This window comes from Stylophora pistillata, chromosome 6 (genome assembly GCF_964205215.1).
Source record: "Stylophora pistillata chromosome 6, jaStyPist1.2, whole genome shotgun sequence".
Lineage (NCBI taxonomy): Eukaryota > Metazoa > Cnidaria > Anthozoa > Scleractinia > Pocilloporidae > Stylophora > Stylophora pistillata.
The window spans coordinates 29,412,391-29,439,638 of NC_142524.1; the positions used below are offsets into that span (position 1 = coordinate 29,412,391).

General features: G+C 38.5%; 3 protein-coding genes and 1 pseudogene across 11 annotated transcripts; 3 read left to right on the forward strand and 1 right to left on the reverse strand.

Moving 5' to 3' along the window:
* The first annotated feature begins 980 nt into the window (after positions 1-980).
* On the forward strand, positions 981-3,043 carry LOC111345109 (zinc finger MYM-type protein 3-like; annotated as a pseudogene).
* Positions 3,044-6,960: 3,917 nt separating this feature from the next.
* On the forward strand, positions 6,961-8,152 carry LOC148729297 (melanocyte-stimulating hormone receptor-like). The gene has a single exon (XM_088763019.1). The coding sequence runs from the start codon at positions 6,972-6,974 to the stop codon at positions 7,797-7,799; it is 828 nt and encodes a 275-aa protein (XP_088619145.1). The 5' UTR covers positions 6,961-6,971; the 3' UTR covers positions 7,800-8,152.
* A 759-nt stretch (positions 8,153-8,911) lies between these two features.
* On the reverse strand, positions 8,912-10,698 carry LOC148729298 (melanocortin receptor 4-like). The gene has a single exon (XM_088763017.1). The coding sequence runs from the start codon at positions 10,696-10,698 to the stop codon at positions 9,727-9,729; it is 972 nt and encodes a 323-aa protein (XP_088619143.1). The 3' UTR covers positions 8,912-9,726.
* Positions 10,699-14,367: 3,669 nt separating this feature from the next.
* LOC148729299 (TNF receptor-associated factor 5-like) lies at positions 14,368-27,248 on the forward strand. 9 transcript variants are annotated; one of them, XM_088763007.1, is made up of 11 exons: positions 14,372-15,547; positions 16,258-16,309; positions 16,823-16,921; positions 18,171-18,335; positions 18,690-18,767; positions 21,204-21,281; positions 22,286-22,469; positions 22,533-22,724; positions 23,600-23,779; positions 24,225-24,288; positions 26,699-27,248. In XM_088763007.1, exons 1-11 carry the CDS (start codon positions 15,378-15,380, stop codon positions 26,754-26,756), a joined length of 1,320 nt encoding a protein of 439 aa, XP_088619133.1. In that variant the 5' UTR covers positions 14,372-15,377; the 3' UTR covers positions 26,757-27,248. The 9 variants fall into 9 exon arrangements, 5 of the variants coding, with proteins under 5 accessions (XP_088619134.1, XP_088619133.1, XP_088619135.1 ...); XM_088763009.1 differs by having other exon boundaries at positions 22,286-22,465; positions 22,550-22,724; XM_088763006.1 differs by having other exon boundaries at positions 14,373-15,547; positions 22,512-22,724.

Below are 27,248 nucleotides of genomic sequence, written 5' to 3' on the forward strand. Positions count from 1 at the left end.
TGTCGTGAATTTGAACTGCACACCCACGCCAAGGGACAATTTCTAAAATGACTCAATTTGCAATTCGTAGAGGCAGATTTTGTCGCAACACTTCAAAATCAATAAATGGCAACAAAAGACTTACAGTAAGTAAAACCAACACAAAAGTAGTATCTAATCTGTTTGACAGGAAAAATAGCTAATCATACACATCTGCCCTTAGAAAAGATATCCTGTGATAAACTGGGATAGTTAGAGCCAGAAACCGTGGGGAAACTGCGCAAGGGCAGCTTGTGTAATTATCGATGATCCAGTTTGATTTTTTCCGTTATGCTCCTTTGGTAGTCACTCCAGTTTACTGAGCAGCTCTCAACGCTCCTCATCAAAATGTCGCTTTCCCTCGGTTCGTTCCTTACACTGTCCACTAAAACTACTCTGATAGTATTTTTTGTCGTTACTGATGTAATATATCAAAAACGAGTGCGAGTGTTTTACCGGGGTTTCCAGAAACCGAGAAACAGATGAAAGTACAAGGCCGTAGGACGAGTGCTTTTATTGTTGCGAGGTGTCGAGAAACCCCCGGTCAAACACGAAGCACGAGTTTTTGATATGGCTTCTAAAACTATCCACGCTTCTCTACTAATTAGGGGGTATTGTTCCAGTGCTCTAATTTCCCATAAGATTATGTATTTTGAAATAATCAGAGTGTTGGAAATTTGTTGTTATTCATTGTAAATCATGTGGTAGTGATGATGGCAGAGTCTTTTCCAGTGAATACTGTAAGCCGTTTTCGTTCTTCGAAAACTGGGGAAAAAGAATCAAAATTGCTGTAAACAAGCATTCCTAAGTCGACTGATTACAAAACAAAATGGGCGATTAAAATTTTTCACGAATGGCAGATAAGTAGAAAAGTTAAGGTTCCTGCACTTGAGTCTGGTGGCGCTTCTAAAGATTATGGAGACTTGTACAAAGTTCAGTCGTTGAGTACAGATCTGGCAGATATGGATGCCAACGCTTTAAACTACTGGCTAAGGCCATGTCCACTTGTATACGGAAATTTTTTTCCGCAAATATATTTTTGCGGATATGAAAATTTTCGCGTCCACACGCAGCGTATTGGAATCGTTTTCAGCCGTCCACACGTGTTCAACTGTATCCGGAAATTTTCCGATTTGCTCTAGTGCCCAGTTCTTTTGCCGGAGAGAATCCTGAAATGAGCATGCCCATAACTGCGATTTTGGCGCCATTTCTTTCGCGCCATAGCTACTGCGAGGTGTACTCAGTCGAAGCTTGTAGTTTATCTCTCGAAAAAATGTCTAAATCTACTGAAAAAGTCAAGAAAAAAGTATGCTGATACATATAAATGGACCGATAATGAAGTTGAACTACTGCTGACGGTCACGAAAGAATACAAAAGGTAGCAAATCGCCAAAAGCATCGACTGGGAATCTTGTGTTGACAAGTATGGCGAGATACTCGAAGCTTACAGTGCTCATTATCCTTCGCCATTATCCATTCTTCTTCGATCATTGTGCCATTGAGGAAATTGTCCCACCATGCGCTTTTCCCATTTCCTGTTCGCGTCCAGAATCGCCATCGGTGATGGTTCGCTCTTTTTGATGCCCACTATTCACTGATAACAATCTCGAAGCATCCTGTCGATCTCTAATGTATTGGTTGTGTAAATTTATCACAGCTGCACTTATCTGAACGCATGATATCAAACTACAAATCAGAGCAACTAACAAAGAAGCTACCACCTTGCTGTACGCCATGTTTGTTTATAATGCTCGCCGTGAAGACTGGATCCAAGAGAATGACGTAAGCGTATTCGAAAAATTTCCGGATACGACCGTCCACACGTATCCGTATTCGTATCGGTTAAAAAAATTTCCACTCTGGAGAGCGTTTTCAAAAATTTCCGGATACGACCGGAAAATACGCTGGATACGTGTGGACGCAAGCCGTATTCGTAAAAAAAAAAATTGCGTTTTCACAAATTTCCGGATACGTGTGGAAGATGCCTTGGTAAATTTGCCCAGGAGGTTACGAATAGTGAAGGGAAGGTGTATCCAGCAAGAACCGTTTATGGAATTATCTGTGGCATCCCAAGGTATTTAGAATACACTGTGGGAAACAAAGCCTTAAATCCTTTCGATCCTTTGGATAAAAGGTAAGAGAGGATATCAAATTCATGTTCATTGCAAGATATCATTTTCATTGAATACTACAATTAGAATATAGATCTATCTTTTTTTAATCTTCCTATATTTTATTGCAGATTTTCCACTTTCCGTCGTTGTCTCGATGCCGAGATGAAGGATAGCACGCGGCAACGTGTGAGTTTGCAAACAAAGAAAGAAGAGAAGGAAGCTGTAACAGACGAGGACGAAGAAGAGTTCTGGAGTGAAGGATTATTTGGCAGAGGGACAGCTAAGCAACCATTAGATACTATTTATTTCTATCATGGTAAAATGTTTGGCTTGCACGGTGGCGAACATAGGAAGATTTGTGTGAATAACTTTTCTTTAGGGCCAAATGTTATTAATTTTGAGGAAAATGTATGTAAAACTTTTCATGGAGGTATTACTGACCTTAAGTTATGAACCAAGAAAAGTGAGCCATATTTGCCATGAAAGAGCTCAAGAGCATGATAGATGTTTAGTGTGGTTTTATCAATTGTACATTGGATTGGTCAGTGAAACCCTTTCAAAAAGAAATTAGGCTTTCTACTTCAGGCCAAAGTCGAACACGTTTTCCTTTTGAGAATAGTCCGGTAGGGATCAACACCTTGAATTCTATTTTGTCGAATTTGACAAAAATTCGACTGCGGGAATCAAAAGAAAAACGGCACATTGTTTGCGTGTCACTTGTGTTTCTAAACTCTTTAATAGTGGTGTAGAAGAGAAATTAATTAGAGAGAGAAGCGGGCACAGGTCTAATGCATTATTTGCTTAGGAGAAAACAAGTGAGAAAAAAGTTTCATGTATCAGCTATATTAGGAGCAGAAACGAAGACAGAAAATAAGGAAGAGAAATTAAAGTGCATGTTACGGATACGAAGAAAAAAGGCTCAGGTTTTCCATTTTTGAACGCTTCTTCGTTCACGAATTGTGATGTAAGAATTTTTGTCAACGAAAAAAATAACTGACAATGTAGCTGATTAATTATAATGATTAGTTAAACTGGAGTATTGTTTTTTTGACCAATTTTTTTCGTTTTAATTCATAAATCTTGATGTTCAATGAGAAGACAGATGAAAACCACGTGTGGTTTAGACATGTGATCCAAAAGACATGTGGTTTTCATCTGTATTTTCATTAGGTATCAAAACTGATGCACGTGAGCAATTCAGCCATTTTTTTATTGGCTATCAAACTTATGAATTATTAATGATGTTAGAACGGTTGATAAAAGCTGACACATACTGTAGAAAGATTAACTGTTAACTAAATAACAGGAGAGTAAAATCAGGGAAAGGTGGGTGGAACTTCTTTCTCGGCCTCGATACATGTCTGTTAACTATTCGGTTTTGCAAAAGTTTTATTTCTACACACAGCAATCAATGATCTGTTGAACTAAACTCACGCATATTTATACTTGAAAGAGTCTCTGCATATATTACGGTTTGGAAGAATTCATACTAATTAACAAATATTTTATACTATGACAAGACTTGAATGGCGGCGGAATGAGTTGGGTTAATGAATAGCTGAAATGAATGACTGATTTCATTAAAAACTGGATCATTGGATAATGCAATTCAAGACTTTTTACTGGTTTAGCCATTATGGTATAGGAGCCAATATACCATAAACTAATATCTGTACATTGTAACAACCGGTTTTTTCTTACAAAATAAATTAAAGTCGAGAAGGTTTGTCAAATATCTTGGTGGTGTTCAAGATTTTCAATAAAACAATTATTCCACTTGCGCTTGTTGAATATGAGATGATTATAGCCAACTCGGCGCTACGCACCTCGTTGGTCATCTTTCTTCTCATATCCAACGCGCGCCCGTGGAATATTTGTTAGATGTAACAATACCCTAGCTGACGAGCTTACTTTGCATTACTTTCGGAATTTGACGCTTGGATTAAGTTTAAAACAGTTGTTCAGGACTGGTAATACGACAACACATCAATCAGGTACTACCGTATTTCCTTGACTAAGCGCCTGGGAGCGTATTTGAATTTACTGCCAAAAAAAGGGGGGGGGGCGCCTCAGTAAAGTTTTCCTTTCAGCGAACTGTTACCTTATTTTGGCTATGTTCTAAATAAAAAAAAAAACAGAAACTGCGTAATTCACGTAGACGTAGACGTCAAGTCAATTGAATATAGGAATAACTGGAAGTGACTTAGCGGAAAAGAAACTATTCTCCTGTACTGATTCGATTGTAGTTGTTGTTTTCAAAACGTTAGAAATAGAGTGGCCTTGGAAACGGTTTTACTCGTATCCCTATTTACGGAAATGAGGGAAGACGGGGTGCTTATTTGAGAGGGGCGCTTGTTTGATATTATGGCCCAGGGGGGTGGGCACTTATTCGGGGGAGGGCACTTATTAGAGCAAGGGCGCTTATTCGAAGAAGTACGGTTCGTAATAGAATGTAAATGATCGTTACCATCCACCCAAACTTTACTCTAATCTAATGAAGTGGTAAACCATCTTCCAAAGTCATTGAATAAAAGTAGTCGGTGTGTAGATAGATCGATCCCCAGATCGAGGTCTTGTTAAAAAAATATTTGCAATAGACTCCTCGTTGAAACAGATGTAATTAGCTGCTGGCGCAAACGACTGATTCTTACAATTGGCCTTTTCCAGCTAGAGATCACGTGCTAAGATACCGCATAGCAACGCCATACTGGAGAGCAAGCACTCCAGTGATCTCAGACAGTATAGGCGGATTCATGCTGACTTCATTGTTTACATTTTTGCTCATTTGCATGCGGCTTTGCGTAAAGAAGGAAGCATGTTAGATAAAAATTGACTCAGGCAGCTAAAGAGCTAGAAAACCTTAGTACATGGAGAAATTTTTTGCTCTTTGGGTGTAATATTCAAGGAGAAATAGTCCATCAAAAACTGCAAAATTTCTGGGTGGCAAAAGCGCTGATGAGTTCATACATTCTATGTAAAATTTTGAGTTTTTAAACCCGTGTTGTACAAAAAGTATTCAATGCAACAGGCTCGTATTTATTGGCCGAGTTAATCGCACTTTGACCTTTCGATATTCAGAACTGATTTGTTTTTAGCTCCATCAGAAACTGAATTGCTTGTGGTAATGAGGCAAATATTGTAAACAAGGATTCCCCTATAGAGGTCACAGAGGTCTGCATTCAAACAAAGAATATAGCGGATAACAGGTCAAAATGTATCCCAATTCGAGAAATCCAGTAAGAAGTAATCAACAGCTTCCCCGGAGTGAATCGGCAGCAAAATCACACCAAAATTCGTTTTTCGCTGATACGCTCCAAGGAAGCTGTTGATTAAAACTTGCAAGATTTCTCGAATTGGGATACCCTTTAACTTGTTATCCGCTGTATTCTTTGTTTGAATGCAGACCTCTGTATCTCTATTTTCTCTGAGATCACTGGAGTGCTTGCTCTCCAGTAAGGCGTTGCTATGCAGTATCTAAGCACTTGATTTCTAACTGCAAAAGGCCTATTGCGAGTTAAATGCACCCAAACATCGACCTAACTTCTCGGATGGTTTGAACTGACCAAAAGCAGCTGACAAAGAGCAGATAACTTCACGGTTAAACTGATCAATCAGGTGCCACGGGTCAGAAATCAGTTTTAGACAAACAACTCTTCCCCTGACGCTGATGATGACTTCTGCTGGTTGTCGAGTCGTCAGTCTCTTTCAAAATAATCAGTTCTTCCAAGGCTACTCCCATTCAAAGGATAAGATTTTTTCTTCATCGCATGCTAGAAAATAAGAAACAATGTAGTTTCTTTGAAGCTCTCGTGTTTGATATTAGCTAGTGCAAAGTACTTCAAAACCCGAGTAATTTATATCTAATCCTGAAAGTTCCGTGATCCTGAAAAATGCCGGAATTGAAAGATACTGAAAGATATCGAAAGATGGATAGAAATATACTGTGAGTGAATGGCATAGGATGTTTATCTTGGTTTCCACTACCAGGGAAGCTAATACTGTTTGTATTTGTGTTAATGTGATAATATTATAAATTAATTCGAAGAAATGTGCTAGGACGCTAAAATTACACATAGTTTCGACGAACAAGCTACTGTTTCATCAATAGAAAAGGAATTTCCGATATGGCTATCCTCTACTATTTATGTTTCCCGCAATAATCTGCAATGGTTCTCCAACTCTCATTTTCCTTCTTCAAGAAAGACGTCTTTATTAAAAATTCCATGAACACTTCGATTGAAAGGAAGTGGTTTCTCAAATCCACATAATTTAAATAAATACTCCGTTTTTGACATGTTTGGGACATTCATAACCAGGTAGGTCACAATGATAAATAACCAAATGGATGCATATAAACTCATTTACGTGATCAATATCATAGGCTGTTTGCTTTGGTTTCAACCGTCAGGAATAATAATACTGAGTATATTTGTGTTAATTTGAAAATGTTATGAATTCAAAGAAATATTTTTGGACGTTGAAACTACGCCTGACTACTACAAACAAGCCGCTGTTTCATCGAAATGAACTTCCGATGTTCATGTCTTCTGAAGTATTCGACGATGGTTCCGAGAGAAATAAACTACAGAGGTTTAAAAAGGGCTTCTCTGTAACCTTCCTTCTTCAAGAAAGATCAGACGTCTTTAATTAAAAATTCCATTGAGAGCACAATGAAAAGGGTGTTGTTTCTCAAATTCACCTGCCTTAAGAAAAACAATCTGATTATGACATGTTTGAGTGTTTAAATTGCGCGAAGACCAGTGAGCAGACAGCTCACAGAGATATACAACTCCAGATGAGTATACTCAAACTCATTAATTTATGTTTGTTGCTTAAAACATGACGATTTACCAAAACATTACTGAAGATGGAGAGGCAAAAACTTACGAGCGTTTGTTTTGCTCTCAGGAATTAACTGCAGGAATTCACGGCTATCTGATATTTCTTTCGGCCTTCAATGTTTTGCTGGCCATTTGTTCATCTTTGGGAAATATTCTGATCCTAAGTGCCTTGCACAAAGAGACATCTCTTCACGGACCATCCAAACTGTTTTTCCGATCCCTGGCTACAACCGATCTCCTCGTTGGCGTAATTTCTGAGCCTCTTACCATCACCTATTGGATGTCCGCCGTTAGAAAGCGATGGGATGACTGCTACAACACATTATTTACAAGCTTCATAGCAAGCTATCTTCTCTGCGGCATGTCTTTGTTGACACTGACTGCAATAAGCGTAGACAGGCTGCTCGCCATAACATTAGGGCTGAGATACAAACAAGTTGTGACTGTGAAAAGAGCGTGTGCGTGTATCATCGTGTTCTGGATTGTTTCCATTATCTGCGCAGCGATGTATGTGCGGAACGTCCGTATAACAATATGGTATAGCCATATAGCCATACTGGTAAGCTTTTTCACCTCAGTTTCGTCTTACACAAAGATTTTTTGGGACCTCCGTCGCCATGAAACGCAGATACGCAGCAACATCCAGCAAGAGCAATCGAGTAACTCGAGTTCCGCTCCGCTCAACATATCTCGATATAGAAAGGGAGTGTCAAGTGTAATGTGGCTGCAGTTAGCAGTAGCTGTTTGTTATCTTCCACATGGTATAATCACAGCTTTGAATATATATGAAAAAAAAAATAATAATAAAAAAAAAAAAAAGTCGTGAAAAGTTAAAGCACCATGTTGATAAACACAGTTACCATGATGATAACATTGATATCTTCACAGGTAAATACATTATTGATACGTTAACTGCGCCAGGTGAAGATGTCATGTTTTTGCTAATTCAGTTATACCTCGAATATATTATGGACTTAGAGGCATGTATCTCTTAACTTTCTTTAAAGCAATGTTCTCTGGTCCAAAAAGAATCCACACGGCATGAATATATTCTACCATTTAGAGAACAAGATCTCTAAATGAAGACTCTCTTGCTGTTATTGATGTTGTTGTTTTTTTAATACCATTTATAACCTAACCTGTAATATTACGCAGAATTTACATCAATCCACTTATCAATCATTTGCGTTCCATAAACATATATCTTAACAACCTTCCCAAGTCGAACCAAACCTCCTGGTTATGGATTTTTTTTTATTCTGTTTTCTTTTCATTCTTCATAAATATACATGTACAGTTGTTGTCAAAATTTTATTTAAGACGCTATTATCATGACTATGTTACGCAGAGAGAAGTCATTGCAATTTTGATGGGGCCCGTAGGGATTTGTTCATAGTTATATTTAACATTGCAATGCTTCCAGATCAAGATAATAACTAATTCTGGATTTCAAACCCAAATAATGCGACCTGGGCTATAGAAAAATATATTCTCGAATTTCCTCCCAGTCAGCTGTTGATGTAAATGCTGAGGAGGGTTTTAATTGTTTAATCCATAGCCGTAAAACGGCCAAAAACTTTAGCCGTGAGGCGGAAAAATTTTAACAGATAGTCGTAAAAGAAGTCAAGCGTTAAAAATAAAATCTGGAGACAACAGTAGAATTATATTAACCGTTAGCCATAAAATGGCCAAAATTTTTTAACCTATCAGCCGTAAAAGTCATCACTGCACTGAGAACCCCCATAGAGGTATCTGCTCATTGCAGTTTGCGTGTTCAAGCTGAGGAGTCATTTCAAACAGGTGAAATTTAGAAATGGCTTGCCTTTAATTACTCCATTAATGGAATTTTTGATTAAAGCCGTCTCACTTGAAGAGGACACGATGAAGAGGAGAGGGAGCCACTGCAGATTATTTTATTCATATGGATTAAAAAAAGTATTTATTTTAACGCACTTGACGTCAATTTTAATGCAGATTTTCAATCATTAAAATCTGTTCAATGTTAACACCTGCTTAGAAAAAGAGGGAAAAAAAACTAATAGAAAGGTGTTTCCTTTCCTTTTAGAAGAGTCTGATCTCAACTTTTCAAATTATATGACAACAACAGAGCACAAGGAATAGACAAATATGGTTCTGAAATGTAAATGATAATAGGATGAAACTATAATCACCGAAATACGAACAAATCGTGGGGTTTAGCTTTGTACCAAGCAAATTCTTATTTTATTTTCAAACAGGATGAGTTATACGTCTAGCGTCTAGCAGAGCTAATTTTTAACTGATGGAAATTCCTTCTAAAACTAGATTAAATTTCCTTTAACTCAGTTAAATGCCTCTAGCCTTACAATGTAAGTCTCGTCGATTTTTTCACACAAATTAGCAAAAACATTTATTGTAGTTGACAAACACCGCAGTTGAGAAAAATGGTAATATCAGCCTAATCTCCATCATGCTTGATATGTTGAAATTAGAAAGTGCATCATTTGAAAAGAACGGCACCTGTTCTCTTTCACAGTCACTACTTGCTCAAATCTGTCATATTGATGCAGGAAATTAATCGCGTTTAACACTGTTATCTTCAAACGACGACAACTTCAGTCGTAGCAAGGAGTCAGTGAAAGGGCTGGAAATATTATAGAAGAAAGGGCCACTGTTGGAGAGAGAGTATGCGGGCCTCTAACCAAACCCTAAACCTTCATCAATTCAAGAAGGCAGCAAGGGAAGGAGGGGAAGACCATTTCCAGCCTTGCACCTCATGAGCAGCAAAGTGTGTTTCTAATTATTTCTTTCACAGATTGTCTCACTTCTCTGATCTTCCAGCAGTAAAGCAATGGGTTTAGAGCTGAATTCAAGTAAACTAAAGTCACTGTAAATTGTCTGAGCACTGTGACAGAGGACGACTTTCCACTATAGGTCCACAAAGCTGTAGTTATACCATGTGGAAGATAACAAAGAGCTACTACTAACTGCAGCCACATTACACTGGACACTCCTTTTCTGTACCGAGAAATGTTTAGTGGCCCTGAACTTGAGTTGCTCGATTGCTCACACTGGATGATGTTGTTGTGCACTTGAATTTCATGGCGGTGGAGTTTCCTGAAAATCATTGTATAAGACGACACTGAGGTCACGAAACAAACAGGTATCGTTATATGGGTGTACCAAGTTGTTATACGAGCATTATGTGCATGCAACGCGGAGCATATCGAGCACAAAATCCAGAATACAAGAACGATCGCTCGTGCCCTGTTCAGAGTCACAGTTTGTTTGTATCTCAGTCCCAATGACAAGGCAAGAAGTCTGTCCATGCTTATTGCGGTCAGTGTCAACAAAGACATGCCACAAAGAAGATAACCCACGATCATGCTCGTGAAAAATGTGTTGTAGCAGTCATCCCACCGCTTTCTGACCGCGGACATCCAGTAGGTGATAGTTAGAGGCCCGGAGATGACGCCAACGAGGAGATCAGTTAAAGCCAAGGATCGGAGAAACAGTTTGGACGGTGCGTGAAGAGATGTCTCTTTGTTAAGGGCAATCAGGATCAGAATATTCCCCAGAGATGAACAAATGGCCAGTAAGAAATTGAACACCGAAAGAAATATCAGATGGCCGTGAATTCCTACAGTTAATTCCTGAGAGCAAAACAGGCGCTCGTAGGTTTCCCCCTCTCCATCTTCAGTAATATTTTGGTAAATCGTCATGTTTTTAAACAACAGAAATGACATACTGAATAAGTTTGTATATACTCATCTGGAGTTATATATCACTGTGAGCTGTGTGCCTATTGGTCTTCGCGTAATTTAAACCCTCAAACACGTCATAATCAGATTATTTATCTTAAGGCAGGTGAATTTGAGAAACAACTTTCTTTCAATTGTATTCTTGATGGAATTTTTAATAAAAGAGGTCTCTTTTGAAGAGGGAAAATCAAAGAGAGACTCCTTCAGATTACATCGCTAGGAACAGCCGTAGAATATTTAAAACATCAACATCGGAAGTTAGACCGAAGTCCATTGGTATTGAGGAAACAGCAACGTATTGGTCGTAATAAGTCGTAATTTCAGTGTCCAAAAACAGTTCTTTGAATTCATTATATTATCAAATTAACACAAATAGAAACAATATATATTAGCTTCCATGGTGGTTGAAACCAAATGAAAACAAACACTGATCTCGTGATATTGATCAAGCAAGTTTCGACCCATTGTTCGGGGAACCTTCTGGATACAAAACTTTGCCATTTATTTTATTCTCAAGTACACGCTTAAGTCAGCCATTAAAGCTTTTATATTGTCAATGCCTGACTGGTTGTCTGTTATTTTTTTCATTTCGTGACTAGCCCTATTATTTTTAGTAAATTGTTTTTTCAAAGAACCTATGTTCATTCTAGTTTTATTTTGAGATACCTCGAAGAGATATTTTATCGTTGAGTCTTGTGGTTCGGAACGTGCGCAAGAGACCTCAGAGAAACTTTAGAAACGTCAGCTTTTCAAACTCTCTTCGGTGCCCTGTTTACATTATCAACACAGTTGATAAAACCAAATTATGTTCTGACTCAACATTACGGTTTCTTTAGGAACTTACCCTCTATTTTTTTGTTGTTATAAACTCAGTCCAGGCGTCGAAATTCAAAATGATGAAAGGTGAAGCTTGTGAACGAGGCCTGCGAGTAAAGTTTCTATAGTGTGTGAAACTTTGTTCAATCGAGCAGTTACGGTAACAAAGCAGTGTCGGAATACTTTTTGCAGAAAGCCGACGGTTGTGCCTCCAGCTAGTTTAGATTTTTGAACCTTATTTTTGTTTACGATGTTTATTTACAATTTATTTGTCTTTTCCCTGAAAAGCCCCATCGGGGAGTGCTCGACAATTATTATTAACATTTTTATTATTATTATTATTATTATTATTATTATTATTATTATGCCAATATATCTGACACTGACATTACATCGGAAAGTGCGCAAGCCAGAGTTTAAGTAGTCAATTTTTTATTATGTAGCTTAGTTTACTGAATTCTTCTTTCTTTTTTTTAGAGAACTGCTTTTTGTGAAATATTTTTAAGGAAAAATTTATTATTATTATTATTAAGGACGTCGATCATGTATCGTCAATTTATTTGCTGTTCTGCTGAACGAAGCTGAAGCAAAATAATACAGACATAAGATGAATTCTGCTACTCTGTAGAACAGTTGTTAATACCGAAGAGACTCAAGACTTTTCTCTCAGCTAGAGACTTTTTAAACTTGTTTTAATATTTCTACCTTAATTTGTCTTAATTTTGTTTGTTATCCTGTATTTTTACTGATTTTGTGAAATAAAAATTAATATTTTGATTTCTTATCATTATTATTATTCTTGTTATTTCGGTTCCCTATCAGCATTTCAGAAACGCGCAGAAGTGCTTTCTCTTTCGTATTTTATTTGGAATGTTGAGATTAAACACGTGTAAATGCAAACACGCATGTTTACTTTCCAAGGAGTGCTCGCATCGAAGGGATGTTAATGAAAAACGTGGATACATTTTCTGTTAGGGTCGCAGTCTTTGGGTTTGAAAATCGCAAAGAGTTTGTATTGTGATCGGCAAACATTACGGGGATAAATAAAACTGTTAACGAATCTCTTAGTTCCCGGTCATTAATATTGTGATAGATTCTCTCTTTGTAGCATATCCATAGAAATAGCGTCTCATACAAATGATTAAAAAAGAACTGTGTTAAATAAACAATTAAAAGAAAATAATTTTCATTTTTAAATTTCGTTACTTTGAGCTGCACACTATTCCCGCCCTTTGTATTTCAAATAATACTAAAGAAAAACGTCTAAATGACGATGAGACTCAACTTGCAACTCGTAAGGGCAGATTTTGTCGCAATACTTCGACATCAACAAATGGCAACAAAAAACTTACACTGAGTACAACCAGCACAAAATTGGTCATCGGATCTAATAGCTAATCATGCGCATCTTCGCGTAGAAAAGATATCCATTAAGATATCCTAGGGTAAACTGTGATAGTTAGAGCCAGAAACTGGGAAATCTACAGAAGGGCACCTTGCGTAATTATCGTGATCCAGTTTGATTTTCCGTTATGCTCCTTTGGATGTCACTCCAGTTTACTGAGAGAATCTCCAACCTCTCTGCCGCTTTTCCTGCGTTCATTCCTTTAACTGTCCACGGAAAGTAATCTGATTGTAATTTTTTTATCGTTCCTGATCGGTTGATGAAAACATCCACACACTGTAGATTAAAGCTTACACACACTACTGTAGAAACATTAATTTTACCATTGTCTACAACGACAAGGCATACGCGCTGTAATCAAGTGAGAGACTACATATATCTTATTAACCAAGCGCGAGGGCCGTACTGGGAGAATATCGTCCCGAGGTCTCGCTCTCGGTCGGTACAAAAAAGACCGAGGGCCGATATTCTTCTGGTACGGTCCCGAGCAAGCTTGGTTATTAAGAGATTTATTGTACGACTGAAGTTCAAAGGGACACAAGTGCGGTATCATTCGGGACCATTTGGGACAGTGCCCGGTCCAATACTGAGAGAATATTGACCGGCAATAGAGCATTTTGATTAGTTGAATTTAGTTATTGGCCCTCTGACTGCCCGAGTCGTGTAATAAGAAACGATTACACCACCCCTCTCACTGGTGTCAAGTTTTGAAGAAGGTTGTAGTTTGAGTTCGGTGTCGCTTGTTACTATGATTGCAATCAACATGGACAGACTTTCTGCCTTGTTACTGGGGATAAAACACAAGGTAGTTGTCTCTTTAAAGCGTACAGTTGTTGCTACAGTGATAATTTGGTTCGTATGCATCCTTAATTCTGCGATGAACTTTTGGAATTATCTGATCTTATTATAGTGCAGCGATTCCTCTGTGCTTATTGATATCCGTCTTCTGTTATACCTGGATCTTCTTCACTCTTCAACCGTCATCATCAAACGCAGGTACAGACTGTACTTCATCCACATAACCCAATAATTCCTCATGAAACTCCACCAAACGTGTCGCGATACAGGAAGGCAGTGGCCGGCGCACTGTGGCTGCAGTTGGCTTTAGTCGCTTGCTATTCGCCTCACGGAGTAGTGGAGTCTTTGTTTACTTACAGAGAAAATCTTCATTAACTTTGTTTTTAAGGCAATTTACAAGGACATTGGGTAATTTAAACTCAACCCTAAACCCGATTCTTTGTCGCTGGAAAATTAGGGAAGTGCGACAAGCAGTGAAGAACATTATCAAAAATAATCCCTGTTTAAGAAATTACGGTTCCCATTCAAAGCTGTCAGACGCCAAAGGAAAGGAAAGGAAAGGGAAGAGAAATTTATAACAATACATTAGTAGGAGTTCTACAGCTCATATATGTCTTCACTTGCAAATCACATCTGAAGTGGTATTTATGGATTGCTTTGATTCTGTAGGTTTTTAAGTTGTCACAGACTGAAGCGGTACAAATGATGAACACTGGCGTTCGTTTGTTCCAGCGGATCAGTGTTTAACAGAACGGAACAATGTGTCTTATGACTAAAAGGTCAGGTTGTTCTATTGTAATGCAGTTGGAAATAATCTTCACCAACTTAAGACATGTACATGCTTATTTGCCTTACTTTATATTTATAATGTTCGTGGCTACTTTTCTGCCAGCTAAGCAAGTAAAGGCTATTACTGCTGGATTTATGAATTACAGTGAAACTTGTCTTGGAAAAACTAATTCAATTTAAGGGCTATCTAAGACACATCCCCTACTCTGGGGTGTTTTCCTTGGCATACTCGCTCTAAGCAAAAAATTCAACTAAAAAAGTTCTTTTCGCCTACTCCCTTTAGAACAGCAGTGCATAAAGAGACCTTAACATTTAAATATTAAATATAAGAATCTTTCTTGATGTAGCCTGGGGGTGTGCTACGCCCCAACGTTGTAAATTATGGCAGACAGTGAATGGCAAAGTGAAAGACTCACCCTTTTCACAATAAAAACCTGAGTACCAGGTACAAATGCAATTACTTTAAATGCTTACAACGCTCCTGCAAGTCTTTGGAAGCGTTTTAGCTTTTAATATTGTACACTTTACTCCCGGGTATTATTCTTCACAGGGCATAGTATTCTACGCATTTTCTGAATTCGTTGTCTTTGGAAAATTCAAATTTTCCTGTTTCCCTTCGATCCTGCACGGTGAGCCAGTTAGTGCACAAAACATATTGACTTTATGCAGTGCTTTTTCTTCCCCCGCCTCTGTTGTTATTCACTGATTTGTTAATGCATCTTTTGCCTCACGAACATTAATTATCAAAAGGCTTACCTAGAGTCTCAGAGAGTCTGGGAATTAGGTTTGTTCCTCTGGTCGTCACGCAAGACGTACTGATTATCTCCTCCGCTTTCGTTTTGAAACCCAAATCACAATGGCGGCTGGCCAGAATGTTCCAGAACTAGGCGACTATGAGTTCGAGTTTACAAGTGAAGTTCCTGACGATTTTGAATGTCCCGTGTGTCAATTAACAATAAAAGATCCCATACAGATTTTAGGATGTGGCCACAGACTTTGTAAGATCTGCTCAGAGAGCTTGTTGAGGTAATATAGAACAATCAGCTTTCACCAAAGCTTTGTTTGTTGGAAAGGGTTCAGAATACCCGTCGACATCATTTACATATGTCGGGAGGCTTTGAAGAATGAGGTATAACACAATAGACGCTATTCTTATTCAATGACATGTAAATGATGTGGCAGGGTATGAGGCATAACACAATAGACGCTATTCTTATTCAATGACATGTAAATGATGTGGCAGGGTATTCTGAAGTTTAGCGGTTGGAAAGCTGAATAACAACTTGACCGGATGAATCACTATTCAAGGGGTATTTAACTTTTCTTTGGCTGAAATTATCTGTTGGCTAGCTTTATCGGGCGGACAGCAAAACAAACCGATTAGCGACCGAGAACTATGATACACTTTACCTAATAATTGGTAGCTGCGTTATCATTTAGTAGTCAAATGTATAAGCAATAAGCAACATCGGACAAACTTACCGAAAAAATATGGTCATTCTAGTTTGTTTCGGTTAGATTGAATCACCACAAAATGATTTGTATTTTCGTATGCAAATTTACCACAGTGGGTTCGTTACGCAACAGTGAATATGGCTTAGCGACAAACCATAGTTAATCGATTAACTATGGACAAACAGAAGCGAAGACATGAAAGCTCATGATACATGGGGTAAAAGATTTTTAACCTTTTGCTTTTGACAGTTTGTTTGTTTTTGCATTTTCCCTTACCTCAGGAACCATTCTCCGAAATGTCCAATTGACAGAGAACCCCTGTCGCGTGACAAGGTAATAATAGCGCATGTCTTGTTAGTTGCTGGTCACGCAAACTAATGAGTCGATTATTCAGGATTCCATAAAAAGGAGAATAGCGTTTATTACGAGGGGAGTATACTGCTTATGGACCCCATGTCTGACTAAGAAAATATGCACCGGCCATAGAATTTTAGCTCTAGAATTCTGAGTGAGCCGGAGAATTCTCCGATCACCGATGGCTTTTCAAAACTCACCTTTTATTACAGTAGCTGTACTTTAATTTCATTTTACTACTGCCAGTCCATTTAAATACTGCTAGTTCATTTTATTACTTCCAGCCAAAGTTAGGGGCATTTCTTTCTTCTCCTTTTTTCCCGCTCAAGATCTCGCTCTGTTCCTACCTTACCATAAGTCCTTCATGTCGTCGTTTACGTATATAAAATCATGATTTTTAACCACAATTATCTTGACATCGATGTAACCGGCTGATACTTTATAAGTGTTACTGACCTTAAATATTTATGATGTCTGTGTCTGTGTTGACAGATATTTCCAGATGCCGCTTGTCATCGTAAAATTCTGGATCTTACAGTGAAATGTTCCTATGTCGGATGTCCTTGGACGGGAGAACTTCGTGCCGTGCAGGTATTCATATTTATGTTGTATCTACAATTAGGTTACTCTCCATCACATCATCTACAGTCAATCATAAATTTTTGCAATTATCTCAAACATTTTACTTTATCTCCTGAATAATAAGCAAGCGTTGCACTTATTCCTGTTACTCATAATCACCAAGGCAACCAGATAAAAGGTTGTAGGAAGCAGATAAAGACTACTGGTAGGGCTCGACAAGATAGTTCCTTGTACAATTGTCACTGTCTGGACTGGAAAGTGGTGTTATTTTAGTATTTGTAATCTGTGGAGGCATGGTTGGCAGTTTGATACAGCGGGAACAGTTTCTTCGAGTTTGATCTCCTTTGATAGGTGCTTAGTTTAGTACATACATACATACATACATACATACGTTAGTCGACCACTCCCCATGGGGGCTTTTCAGGGCCAATTCCCACCCATCCCACCTCAGGGGAGGACATCCACAGCACAGTAATCTCGTGCGTGTGAAATTAACGTCTCCTACCCCTAACCCTGCAGGAGACGGGGCCTACAGTTTATTCGTCCTTATCCGAAAAAACTAGAATATCTATCCATTTCTTGATTATAGAAAGGTAGCAAATTCTCCTCACTTATTTTAAGAGCATGAGTATCGGTCCGTGACCATGAGTATCGGTCCGGGACCATGAGTATCGGTCCGTGACCATGAGTATCGATCCATGACCATGAGTATCGGTCCGTGACCATGAGTATCGGTCCGTGACCATGAGTATCGGTCCGTGACCATGAGTATCGGTCCGTGACCATGAGTATCGGTCCGGGACCATGAGTATCGGTCCGTGACCATGAGTATCGGTCCGTGACCATGAGTATCGGTCCGTGACCATGAGTATCGGTCCGTGACCATGAGTATCGGTCCGTGACCATGAGTATCGGTCCGTGACCATGAGTATCGGTCCGTGACCATGAGTATCGATCCATGACCATGAGTATCGGCCCGTGACCATGAGTATCGGTCCGTGACCATGAGTATCGGTCAGTAGACGTACATTTATTATTTATTACTTATGTTAGACATATCATGACTACCGACACATCACACTTTAATTTCACATCTCTTTGCTTAGATCCTTAAAATGTCATTCAACTGTCAGTTGACCGATTATTGGGCTCTAAATTATGTCTTCCCAATCTCCTTTAGCGAGTTTTATGTCGTTTGTCGTGGCAGATTGGTTCACGATTAAACTGCAATTTATTATATCGATAATTTTTATTTAAGAAACATCAATCAGATTGCCTGTTGAAAGTGGTGGAGTGTCCAAATGCAGGATGTAAAGAGAAGCTCACCAGGCGAGATATGAACAATCACAAGAAAAGGGAATGTGTCTGGAGGAATGACAATTGTGAATTTTGTAAAGAACCAGTGATCGTTAAAAACAAGCAGGTTTGTTAGCGTAAATCTATTCTTTATATAGCTTCTAGAAGGGGAACCTCCACAACTTTTGCTTTTTATCCAAACTGGAAAAAGTGGTGATGATTTCTCATCTTTATTGTCAAAATTTTTTAGAGCGCGGGACAATTTTTCTCAGTCGAGAGAAAATTGTGATACAGAAACATCTTACAACGGTTGAGCGTAAATGCTTGGTTATTAAACTTTGATTCCTTGCTGCTAAAAATGTACGCATTTTACTCCAGCAATTTCGTTAATACGGCCTGTCTGTATTGGTCATATTTTGATAAGATGGTACGAATTTTAAATTTACTTATGCTGTAAAGACGTCATTACGATTTTCTTCAGCAACATCATGAAGTCTGTCAACAGTTTCCAGTTCAATGTAACAACAATTGTGGTTTGAGGAATATTCCACGAGAAAAGGTAACATTTAATTTTCTAAGTGACCTTCGCAATTAATTCTAACGACAGACAAATTGAAAGTTCATGCAAACAGCCCGCATGGGACATAGTATTGCTTTATATGAAACACTGATAGCCCAGTCCTGTTTTATGGGAGCAATGGAAGGCGTTCCATGCTCACCATTGCAGAGAACGTGGAATATTGTTTTGGAATATTTTCCTGGTCTCAGTCAACGGACGTCAAGGTCGTTACCCCTGCCATGACTAAGCCTGGCTGCCAGAATCTCAGTGTAATCTAGGTAGCTCCATGGTGGGCAAACAATCCACTTTGGCATTACGCTATAAGAATCCCTACAAGGAAGCTTGTTCAGCTAAACTGTGCAGGGAAAATGCGTTAGAATAATAGGGAAAATTTTTTATAATTTGTAGCTGAACTCAGTTTCGGGACTCATACATGTGACGATACATTTTTCGCATGCGAACTGAACTCTCGCGGACGGCTCAATAATAACGGGGGAAACTAGCTCGGTAGAGCAACTCGGCAGCGAGAACGGGAACTCGTCACGATTCCCTGGTACAGGCGACTTCTTCAAGTGAACTTGTACGGACGTCAAGGTCGAGACAATCTTTCGGTTCCACTTCATCTTATTTTAAGTCAGGCCAACAACTGACATGACCTCTACTGTACTTAAGGTGGCTCGTACCAGTTTCCTCGCGCGAGGAACAGATCACTCTAGCCTCACGCGCGAGAGAAACGTGCGAAAGAAGCGCGAGATTAAAAGACGAAAATTTAAAACAAAGATGGCGACGCGAGGATTTTTTTCTACTTATGTGAGAAGTTTACCTAAGAGCTTGTAGTTGATGTGTTGAGCGGCCACTATGAATGCAGGAGATAGAAACTAAGATAACGAAGACGATTTTCGGAGAAGTTAAGGTTGCTTCACTTCACATTAAAAAGAAATATTCAACCGATATGAAATCTTGCGACGGTGAAAAAAAAAAGAACTCAAGTGAAGGGTAATCTACCTGAAGTGGAAGAAGACTTTGAAACTTCAAGGAAAATAATATGATATAGCCAGAAGTCATGTGTAGGATTTTTAAGATGAGCTCGGGAGGCTGTCTTTGACGGCTATTTAATGATTTTCTTAGCAGTAAACGTCTGTAAACATCAGATCGTTGGTGCTCGCGCGAGCACACGCAATTGTCAGCGGTAGCTAAAACAGATCATGAGCAAATGTCGATCTTATAAAATCCAGATTTTTAAATGCGCGAGAACGCGCGTGGAAATTGCTAAACTCACGAAAGCTATTGCATGAAAACAAGTCCGGTGACCCCTTCTTTTTACTGTTCCAATATGATAATAACGTCGAAAGGAATCATCACGAGCCACCTCAAGTTGGTAATCGGAAAATCTTTACAAAGTGGTTGCTTTAAAAGTATTGAACTGGTGTGAGGTTCTATTGTTCTTTAAATTGACAATATTTGAGTAGGATTACAAAACGAACGGTAAACGTCTCTTCGAAATTAAATGATTTGTATTGAAATATTCACATGTGGAAAATGAAAGAGCAGGTTCGATAAACTTTAGGCCCTTAGAAATAGGAAACTTAGGAGAGAATTTACAGCTTTGATAAAGGTAAAGGTAGAGGTCTCTATTTCTCTAAACAACATACGTGTTTAGTTACAATTTTTTTAAGGTTGAAATCATTCAGGCGCCTCTGGCAGCCGTGTTTAGTCCGTAGCGATTTCACCTACCCACACAACCCACCCCAGGGAGGACATCCATCACACAGTAATCTCGTGCGTGGGAAATTAACGTCTCCTACCCCAACCCTGCAGGAGACGGGACCTCCATTTATTCGTCCCTATCCGAGAAGACTAGAATATCTAACCATTTCTTGATGTTAAAGAAAGGAAGCATACTCTTCTCAATATCGAAAAAAGTGGTAGTTACAACAGAGCAACTTATAAAATAAAATTAAACTTGCAATTAAAAGTTTCCGCTTATGTAAGCAAGGTTGGTGTTAAGTTTGATCGTAAGAAAGGATATTGAAGTTACGAGTAAAAACTCAGCTGCCAACTACCATGAGAACTAATTTTTCCAGAAAGACCAGAAGACCGCTAGAATTGAACAAGAAAAGTACCGATAGGCAGCTGTACAATGAAGACAAAGTAACAATGCAAAATCTATTTCTAAAAACTACTGTGGCTTTTCTGTATTTTTTTTTTTTTTTTGAATCACTGAAACGAAAGAAACTCGCATGAATTGAGAACGCTAGAATAACGAAAACAACGAATAAATATGCTTAAACAACCACACGGAAAAATCACCAAATTTTCTTGTAACACACGTTACGAAGTCTAAGGAGTACTTTTGAGACGCTCGATGATTTCTTTTCCATGTACGAGTGAAAATTGCTCACTCGTGACTAAATCTTTTTAATTTTTTTGTTTTAGCTGGTGGCCCATATTTGTGATGACTGTCCTTTAACTGAAGTTCATTGTAAATACAAGAACTTAGGATGCCAAGAAGTGGTATGAAACAGCTTTTAGTTTATTATAAGTTGTAGGTTTGGCGGGAAGGTCGAACATTTGAAAAAGACTTTCGTTAGCTTTCTTTCTACTTACTGTATTTCCATACCACATTTAAAAATGAATTTCAATGAAATTAAATGACCCGTACTTCCCTGCCAGTGCAATCCTATAGAAAAGCATAATGAAAGCTGACGTGTGTAGGGACGAACGGGTTGACGTGAGCCATTCCGGGAAAAGCCGTTCGGTCCTCTGAACGCAACGGTCAAACGCTGCGCATAAACGAGTGTTTGAAAACAATAATACGGATTTACAAACTTGTGTCTTACGGAAAGTGTGGACGAAAAAGTTAAATTGAAACTACTCCAGTACGTAAGACAAGTGAAAGCAGGACTTTGGAGTAATATTAAATTTTGGTCAAATTTTTACGATTTTTAACGTGGACGCCGTCCTACGATAAAATGCTTATTTACTGAATTTGGTCGCGTGCGGCCCGTTTCTCGAAAGTTTCCGGTCACTTAACGGATTCGAAGCCATGTATTAAAATCAAATTTAAAGGATAGAAAAGCAGGTTATGGCAACCTAAATCAGTCCATTTTTTTTCTGGAGCTGATAATTTTTATTGTCTTATTTCAAAAAACTTTTGAAATCCCCATCTTGAATAAAAACAGAACAGCTTTAATTAGGTGCCCGTTAATTTGCGGGACTTTCGAGAAACGGGCCCCTGGACGGGAAATATTAGGCTTTCAGTCGAGAGCCACGGACCTCACTGCGCTTGGTCCGTGCATCATGACTTCGAGCTAAATTTTCCAGTCGGGCCCTCCCACTCGATCAGTCAATAAATACGTAGTATTTTTTTCATTGCTTGGTTAAAAACAAACCCAATAACCAATGGGCCATTTCAATTAAATTGTATATTTTTGGAAGTAACATTTAAATCAAAGATTGAAAATTTGAATGTTAGGATTGTTTTAATAGACTTTGATAACATCATTGTCTTTTTTCAGTTTCAAAGAGCAGAGACCAAATCTCACTTGGAATCACACATGGAAAGCCACTTGAACTTAGCTCTTTGCAGCCTTGAGATCACTCAGAATCAGGTTAGAGATCAGTCAAAGCAGATTGAGAGATTGACGGCCAAAAGTGTGGAACAAACACAGCAGATGGAGCGGGTGATGTCCACCTACAATGATCAGTCGCAGCAGTTGAATTATCAGTCACAGCAGTTGAATTATCAGTCACAGCAGTTGAATTATCAGTCACAGCAGTTGAATGACCAATCGCAGCAGATAGCCAGGTTAACGTCCACCGTGCAGGGTCTGGTGCAGCAGATGGAAAGAATGAAAAACCAGGATCAACATCAAGCTATGCAGGTAAACAAAACGACCAACGAAGCCATGGGCGGGCCCATCAAGAAAAGGGCACCTAAAGTCAAGGTTAAAAAGGGTAAGTTTCTAAACAAACTGCGGTGCTGCGTCGATGGCGGGTGTAATAAGATAACTTGGTTTTTTTTTATTACCTGAGTTGATAATATAAATTGGCCGCGCGCCGTAAAGAGTTTCTAGAGCTGAAGTTTTGACCGGTAACCCTTCGTCACAGCCAATACAGAAGTTATGGGTTGCAATTGAACGCATGTCACTGGGAAGATTGTTCCCGATCTTTAAAGTTGGCGACGGTTCTATGCGATCACTTGACAAAAGTTTTTCCACTGTTCTCCAGAAAGCCGTACTGTCATGACTATCCTGCTCGATGACGCGCCTGTTTAAGCTTCTTTAGCTTTTTTTAATCTTACCAGTGACGCGATTTCTGAAGTAGCGGTATTTTGTCCAGTTCTCTGAGAGGTGTGTTTTCTTATCTTTCATTAAAAATATCACGTTCCCTCATATCGCGCTTTCTATCACTGTTTCACCATGGACAACTGTTTACCCCACGCACGCGTTTATGCATGACAGGCGCGTGCCGGTTAGCAATATAATAGAAATAAAAGCCTTTTGGAAAAAATCCCGGAGATGATTAACGCTAACGTTCTCATGTTCTCCCTCAGGGACTGATGCTTCGCGCGTTAGGCTTAAATAAACACCTTTAAGATCTTCACAAAAATTTACAGGATAATAATTTGCATAGTTCCTAAATGTTTTCATTTGAGCTGGCGCTTTTTTCCAGTTCAGTTTTCGGACGCAATAAATCATCTCATGATCACTAAGACTGGCACATCAGTGAAGTCTAATTCGTGATCGTGATGTATTTCGTATGATGTTCGTTATGATTATTTACTGCTTTTGTCATACTTGATTAAAATGATTTCTCTGTTGTCGTTACAGGTGATACTGTGCAACAGGGCTTTAAGCCTGAATCAATCAATGATATTGAAGTAGGTATGAAGGTATTGTGTAGGGATGGTCGGTCTTACACGAGATTTCGAGGAACAGTCAAGTACGTCGGACATGTTTCGGAGCTAGCTAAGCAGAGATGGCTCGGCGTAGAGTTAGATCCAGATCAAGGTAAATGAGTACATGGCTCATGACGAAAGTGAATAATTTCTAAACTTGAAACTTTTAAAAGACTTTACATCGACTTCTGTATGTATCAAGTATCTTTCCTTCAGACGAAACATTTTTACACAGTGTTTAGGGAATCTCCCGGAGTAAAGCTCAAACATGGATAAGCATCACTAACATTTATTCTGAAAAACGAGGGTATTCAGCGAAGTTTAGTACCGAGATAGTTCACCCCAAGGCCAAAACCTCGTCGTTTTATGTTGAACTTTTTTCAGAAAAGCTACTCCCTTCAATCACAGTAAAACTAAACCTGCAATTAGATTAAAATTTGTCAGCGTGTATTTTAGTAGTAAATCAGGCTCGCCTTTTAAAATGATTTTTTCTTACTGTAGATACGTCCAGACTAAAAGTTTTTTCTTTACGAAAATACTGCTTATTCTTTATTTAGATTTACCGATGTTCTTTGCCTTTGGAATCTCAGGATGTTTGCTTGAAAAAAAGTACTTTACCTGGTGGGTAATGTTAGGCCTCTAGCTCAACAGAATTTTTGTCACCGAGAAATTCTTATTTGATGTATACGCTATTTGACATCGATGGTATTTCATATATTAATAAAGACAGAATTAATTCTGTAATGTTTCCATTTACCCATGCACATGTGACACTCACTAGATATATAATTTATACATATTTTGTTTTTTTTTATTAGAAATTTATGATTTAGCAAGGTTACGATTTTTATGAATATCTTTAAAGTAGCTTGAATGTAGTTTCACAGAGCCTTCGAATCTACGGTAGTTTCACAGAGGTTCCGAATGTAGTTTCACAAGGCCTTGGAATGTGGTTTCAAGGTGCCCTCAAGTAAGAATAACCTTCAGGTGTAATTTAGTTGAATTTGTGCTGCTGTCGTGTACTGTTAGACTTAGAGAGGGCTGAAGAGCTAGAGAACTTGCTCCCAGCAAGGTAGAATTGTTCGTTCTCTTTATTACCTTAAGTACATGTGCTTGGCCCTTTTATTGATGAATCGCTTTTAATCGCTTAGCTTGTCATCTAGAGCGTAAAACCCCGAAATTCACATAGTCGTTACTTTGTTTCTAGCTCGCTTCTGGATTTGCTTTTCCGTAGTGAAACATTGGGCAATTTCGTTCTTTTGTTTACTAGCTTTTCTCACTATATTTTAATGTTGTTATTGTAGCTGGAGATGCGCGTTTGTTCCAAAACGTGCCCTCTTCATTGGTTTTTTTTGTTTGCACAATTTTCGCACAGTTTGTGATAATTTCAATCTGTTTATTGCAAAACAACCTCTGTTCTTCTTGCAACTCTTGATGTTGGGCTATATTTCCTTAGTCTTGTTCTCATGTTTCGTTCGTTTTGTTTCGCTCAAGTTATAGTTTAAGTTTCATAGTTTGTCATTAAGGTCAGAACTATTTATTCGCGAATTAGTTCTTTTCCGTTCCATTTGATTTTCTTAGATTCAATCTAACATTGCATACTTGTATGTAGAATCCTCTTGTTTTTTAGTTATAGTCGTCTTACCCGTTTTGGCTGTAGCGTTTGTCATCGTTCTCAGCCGTACAGTTTATCAATCACGAGAATCGTTTGTGCCACAAGCGTCGAGTAATTTTGTCATTAGCTCTCGAGTTTCAGTCGTGTGACCACACGTCTCATCCGGTCTAACGTTATCTTTGAACGCGCATTTTCTGTTCATGTTTGCTTTATTGCATGTAATACATTAGATTATTTTATAACATAACTAAAGCAAAGCGCGCGCTCTGATTGGTTAATTCAGCATCTACTATTTTCCCATGGGTGTATGCTGCTAACGTGAGCAAATGCTAAGACTATTTTTCCGCGCGCGCTTGTTTTTTTCTGATCACGTAAGATTTCTTAAATGAGAGGGAACTCTTGATACAATGTTTCAATGTTATGTTAAAAAAACAAAAGGTAAACACCACAATTTGTTCATAGTTCTGCTGAACTCTTTCACCGGTTGTTCGATACAGAGCTTATAAAGAGGATTTTGGTCAGTATTACAGGAAGCGTGATTAAACTTTATCTTTTATCTTTAACTTTATTTTTAGACTCAAGAAGCTAGAGTCGCACTCGGCTATCGCCTCGTGCCACTCTTACGCTTCTTTCGTGCTTAGCAACCTCCCGCGTGCATCCATAACTCAATAGTACACGCTATGTTGTCCACCATTTGTTAATTGTATCATTTTTTAGGTAACATCTGTTAGCTGTTCCCGTTTAATTTGTACTGTTCACTGCCGTCTACTCCATTTTGAGTTTCTTTCTCGTGTGATGTGCCTGCTGTTTTGCTGTTAGTTTTTGTTTACGATAAATTACTTCAGAAATCCCTGAATCCTCTCCGTTCCCACTCGCTCGATCGCCGCATCCTGTTGCACTGGTTTCGTAAAAAATGACTTAGGATCTTTTTTGTTTGTTGTATGACCCTCAGTACACCAGGCAGGTGTGTATTTTCGTCGGGTTTAGTCAAGTTGTCAAGTGCTACAGAGGACGATAGATCTTTTCACTCCCAAGATCTCAGTAGCAATTCTCCTTACTGTTTCCCATACAATTCTTATGATGTTGGATAGAAGAATTTGGTATTGGATTAGCTAATAATCCCCTAATTGACACTTTCATTTATTCTCATCATTTATCTGCTTGATTTTGAGTTGATATTGTAAGGAGAAATTCTGTTTTGGTCACTCATGGGAGTTAAAGGGTTAAGAGAGTTTTAGTGACTGAAATATTTCGTATTTGATGTATTTGCCGTTTGACATAGACTGACAGATGACGTAACAGGTATAATGTTATAACAGGAACTATTAATTCTGTAACGTTTCCATTAAATCATGCATATTTGTCAGTTATTGATTTCAAAAATGAAAACGATCTTTTTCACTTGTTGTACCTCAGTGCACCTGGTAGAGGCTATTTTGTCAAGTTTGAAGAGGTTATCGAGTGCTACAGATGACAATGGCGATAACATGGCTCCTGTTTTCTCGGCCTCCTTTGTGAGAGAACAAGAAACGTCGGAACAGGCTCGTTACCATCTTGAAATGTTGATCCACTGCTTAAAGGACGCTTCGTCGACCAGTCACAGTAACTGCACCTTGGTGCACCATCAGTTTGTAAATTCAATAGATGTTAATTAAAGTAGATACTGTATGTCCTTATCTTCCAGACGTTTGTGAAAAAGACATTGTGAACTTTTTAGTTAATCGTTAATCATTAATTTTCTTTGTCAATCAATTTTGTTGATTTTTTTAAACTACAAAATTTAATTGGATACTATGTAAACTAATTGCAATTTTAAAAAGGCGAGACCGCATTATATCAGCGGTTAAATGGAAGGAAAAACGTGGATACATTTTCTGTTAGGGTCGCAGTCTTTGGGTTTCAAAATCGCAAATAGTTTGTATTGTGATCGGCAAACATTACGAGGATAAATAAAACTGTTGACGAA

What these genes read in the sequence shown, in the direction of transcription:
- LOC148729297 (XM_088763019.1), top strand. Translation starts at nt 6,972, where the DNA reads ATGACGATTTACCAAAACATTACTGAAGATGGAGAGGCAAAAACTTAC.
- LOC148729299 (XM_088763005.1), top strand. Translation starts at nt 15,378, where the DNA reads ATGGCGGCTGGCCAGAATGTTCCAGAACTAGGCGACTATGAGTTCGAG. An exon ending in TGCTCAGAGAGCTTGTTGAG is followed by an intron (nt 15,548 to 16,257) that starts GTAATATAGAAC and finishes CCCTTACCTCAG; the next exon opens with GAACCATTCTCCGAAATGTC. An exon ending in GGAATATTCCACGAGAAAAG is followed by an intron (nt 18,768 to 21,203) that starts GTAACATTTAAT and finishes TTTTTGTTTTAG; the next exon opens with CTGGTGGCCCATATTTGTGA.
- LOC148729298 (XM_088763017.1), bottom strand. Translation starts at nt 10,698, where the DNA reads ATGTCATTTCTGTTGTTTAAAAACATGACGATTTACCAAAATATTACT.